This window comes from Leishmania infantum, chromosome 30 (assembly GCF_000002875.2).
Source record: "Leishmania infantum JPCM5 genome chromosome 30".
Taxonomy (NCBI): domain Eukaryota; phylum Euglenozoa; class Kinetoplastea; order Trypanosomatida; family Trypanosomatidae; genus Leishmania; species Leishmania infantum.
The window spans coordinates 948176-953576 of record NC_009414.2 but is presented as its reverse complement, the minus strand read 5'-3'; the positions used below and the strand labels follow the sequence as shown (position 1 = coordinate 953576).

General features: G+C 60.6%; 1 protein-coding gene across 1 annotated transcript; it reads left to right on the top strand.

Annotated features, from left to right (window-relative positions):
• Window positions 1-1899: 1899 nt before the first annotated feature.
• LINJ_30_2550 (conserved hypothetical protein) lies at window positions 1900-5133 on the top strand (the record flags this gene model as incomplete). The annotated part of the gene is made up of 1 exon (XM_001467218.2): window positions 1900-5133. One exon carries the CDS (start codon window positions 1900-1902, stop codon window positions 5131-5133), a length of 3234 nt encoding a protein of 1077 aa, XP_001467255.2.
• Window positions 5134-5401: the final 268 nt, after the last annotated feature.

Sequence of the window (5401 nt, the reverse complement as noted above, 5' to 3'; positions counted from 1 at the left end):
TCTTGTGTACCTGCAAGAGTGTCCTCCCCTCGCCCCCTCCCTCACCCCTGTATGCCCCTCTGTTCTTCTTGCAGGTGCTCGCGTTTGTGCCCGTGTGTTTGTTATTCTCTACCTTTGCCTTCGTCTCCCTCCCTCGCTTCTTGGTCGTTTTTTCTTTGATTTGCTGTTCTGCCGTTTGCGTGTAGTGCTGCGTAGAGAATTGAATAACGGACACGGTGCTGCTGCTGCTTGTCAAACAACACGGTTGTTTCAGTAAGCTGTGGGCTTCTATGGCGTGTTTGTGTGTGCGTGTTTGTCTCCCTTCTCTTCTCTAGCGTTTTTCCTGCAGTGGCTGTGTCTCCTCTATGGCGAACTCTACCCGTTTTCCTCTCCCTTCGTCGTCTGTGTACATTCTCTTTTCTCTCAACTTTTGCTGTGTCGCTGCACTCTTGGGCCGAATGCGTGTCTGTCCCCCCTCTCCCCCGTCCTCACTACTGCCGTTGTGCACGCGGAAGGGTCCCCCTCTTCCTCCCACACCCCGATGATGACTACGTTCGTGTGTGTGCGTGTATGTTTAATGTTTTCGGATTGTGTTGGGTGGTGTTTCCTGTTTCTGTTCCCCTCCCCCTTCTTTTTTTTTGTTTCTCGACACATGCTTGCTTGCGCATGCATCACATTTCTGCACGGGTAGTGTGCCCCGTGTCTCGGCTTTCTTCGCTCTCACTAGTGGTCTTTTGGAGAGCATGGTGGGGTGTAGAGGACTCTCACACACAGACACACAGGTGCACACGCCCACATCCCGCTCTTCTTGTCCGATAACGGAAAGAGGGATAAGAAGAACCGAAGAGAGAGGCGCTGCGGCGGTGAGAGAATTTGTTGGGAGTTTCTCTCGTGACGGTAAAAGACGGGGGAAAGGAGAAAGGGGAGAGGGGGTAGGCGCAGCAGACACACCACAACACAAGGGTGTGCTCCACCGCCCCGCAGACACTCTTCCCACCCCCTCCTGAGGCTTTTCCCACCGTCGCCCCATCTTGTATGTACGCAAGCTCTGTACGTCTGAATGGATTGGAGACGATGCGTATGAAAAAAAAAAGAAAACACACTTCGCTTTCTGGCAACAATCAATCGGAAAGAAGAACACGCGAAAGGTGAAGTGCGTGCGACTCCTTGTCTCCTCCTCCTCAAGGGAAGACGGGGGGGGAGGGAATCACGCGCATGCTCGCCTGCCCCGAATCTTCTTCATCCTTTGCACCCTGCTGCCGGTGCGGGAAAGCTCTGACGTAGGACATGCAGCTGCAGTGCCGTTTACTGCGGATTTCGCTGCTGCTGGACTCTGAAAAGAAAGAGCTGCGGTATATGGGAGATGCCGATGCGCACTGCAGTGACACACACGCACAGACACGATTTGATCTGACGTTCTATCTCCCACGCTCGTCTTTGGTGTGCTCCTCTTCTCGTCTTCTTGCTGGCGCTGCTTTCTTTTTTTTGTTCTCTTGTGTATGCTCACTGCCTACTCTCTTCTACACGGCCCCCCTCCTCCCCCCCACACACACACAAAAAAAAATCTTTCTGCCATTCGAATCCTTCGCACACATGCAGCTCTCTCCTCCGAGGTCGGGTTGCACGGCACTCGCGACGAACTCGCCACCTGCGACGCAAGCGTGCTTGCACGTTTCTTTGTGTGCGTGTGTGCTTGACTCCAATATTCTGTCTCACGGTGGGGTGTATCGGCAAGCACATCTAGCTCGCTCTTGGCGCTCTTTGACGACGAAAAGTGCGGAGCTGCAGACCAGCTCCGTGCTTGCTTCCAGCTCTCCGCTTGCGACGCATCAACCTCTGCATGAACTGCTCTGACACTCTGCTTCGCTTTGGTGTGTGCGTTCGAGTATTGACTCTGCGCCGAACGGCCAAACGGAAACCATGAGAGGCGTTGGTGATGTGCGTAGCGGGACGGTGCCGGTGCGCGGGCTGCAGTACACCACCTCACCTTCTCTCCCCTCGGCAGTCAAGCTGACGCGTGACATCATGATGAGGACTTCCTCAACGCTTCAGTGCGTTGCAGGCGAGACGGGAAGCTCCGCCATGGGGTCCGCTACTACCCCTGCAGCACCGGCTCGCGCGATCCCGTTTCCACAAGGCACCTTGCAGCTGTACGACTCCTACTACAAATCTTGTCGGGACACCGAGCCGACTGTGCCAGAGACCAGTGGTGGTGGTAGCCGTGCCGAGTGGACTGACTCTCTGACGCTGCCAGATGACCTCTCCGGTATCGGCCCCTCGGCGCGGCACCTGCTCCGCCTGGACGCCGCACAGCAGCACCCGCGAACCAACAAGAACGGGCCAAAGAAAGCGTCGCGCGCGCCGGTCGCTTTGCCAGTGGCGTCCCGCATTCTTCCTGCGCAAACATGCAGGTCGAGGGCAGCCGCCACGACTCCCGCGACGGGCGCGGCGGCGGCGCTTTCCGCTACGGCACACTTGCCGTTGCCATCGCGAAAGTGCATGGGCGACACCGATAACGGCGCCCACGCCAGCACCGCTACCTTGCGTCAAGTGAGCCTCACCGCGAACGTTCGCCCTACCATGCTGCTATGCAATATTACCAACCCTGTCCACGGCGGTGGTGGCTGCGGCACCTCCACCGTTTCCGCCGCCGCAGCTCCACCGCCGCTGGTCACGCGACTGCAGTCGTACATCAAGCGTGAGCTCGTTCTGAACAGCGGCGGCACCGCCATTCCAAGCGCGATGGATCAGCTGAACCCCTACCGCGAAGCTTTCCGCGCGTTGGGCTCCGCCTTTCCGGCGTACGGGTCTCTCTTCGACGACATTCAGTGCGCGTACGACAACGTTATTCAGGCGCAGGCGGAGCTGCTCACCGACGCCTACTCCGCCGTAGCTGCTCGGCACGTGGAGAAGATGACGCAGCAAGAGAATGCGGCCGCTTTGCATCAGCAGGTGAGCGCGCTGCAGGTAGAGCTGAGCAAGATGGAGACGGCGCTCAAGTCTCGTGCGTTAGCGGAGGAGCAGGAGCGGCAGCAGGCAACCATGCAGTGCTCACGCACGTGCCGCACCAATGACACGCTCGAGCTGCAGCGCGAGCTCAAGGCGGCCAATCAGCGCGTCTCCGAGTTGGAGCGCGCGAGCCAAATAGACCTGGAGAAGATCCTGGTCCTCATCGGTGCTGTGCGGGAGTGCGATCGACGGCTGAAGGAGTACGAGCGGCTCGTGACGAGTGTGATGGGGCAGGTCAGCGAGCTGGACGAGTTCAAGTGCATTGCCGGTGAGGCCCAGGCCGAGCTGCAGCAGTTTCGCAAGAAGTACTCGGAGTACGTGCCGGCGTCGGACTTTTGCCTGATGAGGGAGTACCTCACCTCCGAGCTACAGGCGGCCCAGCTGATGACGCGGCGATGGCGCCGCACTGCTGCGGTGCGCGGAACGCAGCTGGACGTTATGCAGTGTCGCCTGACCGCACTGGAAGAAGACCGGGAAGCCCTTGTCAAAGCAGCGGCTGCTGCCGCTGCTCATCCTGCCGACGTGGAAGCGCATGACTCCGATACCGACACGGTGCTGACGCCACGCCCGTCGTGGAAGCGGCTCTACGAGCGGTACCCGGAACTGTCCGGCTATGCAGCGGACGTTGGGCGTCTCACGACCGAGTTGGACCGAGACGCCGCCGACATCGACCCCTTTGCGGACGAGGAGCGCAGTGCCGTCAGGAGGACCTCGACTTCCTCGACCTTGGCCCAGGATATGCCCGCGGTGAAAGGGCCTAAGGAGACCGGGCTGCAGGTGGAGTACCTCGTGCAGCGCATCGTAGCACTGGAGGGGCTTCTGCGGACGCAGTGGCAGCAGCAGCAGCAGCAGCAACTGCAGCGCACCTCCACGACAGGCCTCGTGGAGAGAGGCGACGCGTCGACGGATGCCGCGCGCGCGAATTGCGAGAAAAGCTTGCAGGAGGCCAGCCTTGCAACGAAGGACGAGCCGACCGACTCCTCGGCACCGCTGCAGCACCGCAACTCTCGTCGCCCCCACGGTCTCGGGGACGCGCCCCATAACGCCGTCAGCGGCGCCATCGTCGGGGCACCTGTACCGCGCATGGCTCCACCACTGGAGCTGCCGCTGCTCGGGCTCGGGTACGCGCCGTGGGTTCCGCTGTGTTGGCGTGCAAGCGGCGTCCTGTGCCGTCGCTCTGTCGCCCCTTCCACGATTATGGCGCTGATCTACCACTTCTTCCTCGATGTGCTTCCTACGTACTTAGACAAAGAGGATAAAGCGCAGCAGGCGCTTGAGCAGGACGATGCCACGGCGCAGAGTAGTACCGACCGCCTCGCCCCGTTTCTCTACGAACTGCTGCAGTCGGAGATGCAGACACGCGAGGATCTGCACGCGTACGACTCTGTCGCTCACCTCATGATGAACCTCGAGAGAGACGGGCAGATGCAGGAGTGGCACAGCGACGCCTTGCATCTGTTCTTGTGGATCGCGCATGGGGTGATGCCTCCACGCTTAGGTGTGGACGCTGTCGTCGTGGTGGCGCAGGTGAAGCGCGACGTCCGCGCCTTAGCGAAGGAGTTGCAGAGCTCCCGCTTGCGCCGTCAGGCGTTGGGCGAGTGCCTGCAGCCGGTGCTGGAGCTGAAGACGGTAGCCGAGCTAGCAGAACTGCGCGCCGCCCTGGGCGGAGAAACGACTTTCAGCGCGGAAGCGCTGTGCAGCGACACTCACCCGTTCATGCAGGTGCTGCTGGTGCAAGAGTGTCGTGCGGGCATGGAGCTCTATGTGTCTTTCCTGCGTGCCTTGACTGCGCGGGCTTGTTTTATGACTGTCGGTGGTGATCGAGCCGCCCCTGCCCCCTCTGCGGAGGCGGCGTTGAAAGGCGCGCGTGACCCCAAAGCGCAACCAGCGCCACAACTCTCCGAAGGCGATCGAGTGCTCTCCTTGTCAGACGTGTCTGCCGCCGTCTTGGAGGTGGAGCCGTGCACGCCGGAGGTGGTGCTGCGCGAGCTTTCCGTGAACGCGGTGATCGGGGCCGTGCCGGTGCCAGGAGCGTCCGAGGAGCCGCCGGTGGTTGTTCGACTGAGTGACATGGTGCGTGCCATCGGTACTGCGCCGCTCATCCGCCGCACAGTGCGCAGCGCCAAGAATGACTGCGTGCTATGATTGCCGTAGTAGATGCGCAATGCAAGAGGGGCGCGGGGTAAGCGCGGGAGGGTGCACTGGAGGTCTTGCGGCGCCAGACAGTGTATGCACCCCCAACACGCTGCGTAAGCCTTCCCTCCCTTTTTTCGGAACGGCACAGTGGATGTCTTCTCGCGATTTTCTTCGTTTTGTGCATTCCTTGCTGTCAGCCTCACCGCCCGTGCTTGGCGAGTTGTGGGTGGGCATGTGAGTGAGAGGCCCCCTGCGCCCCCGGGACGGTCTGTGGGGC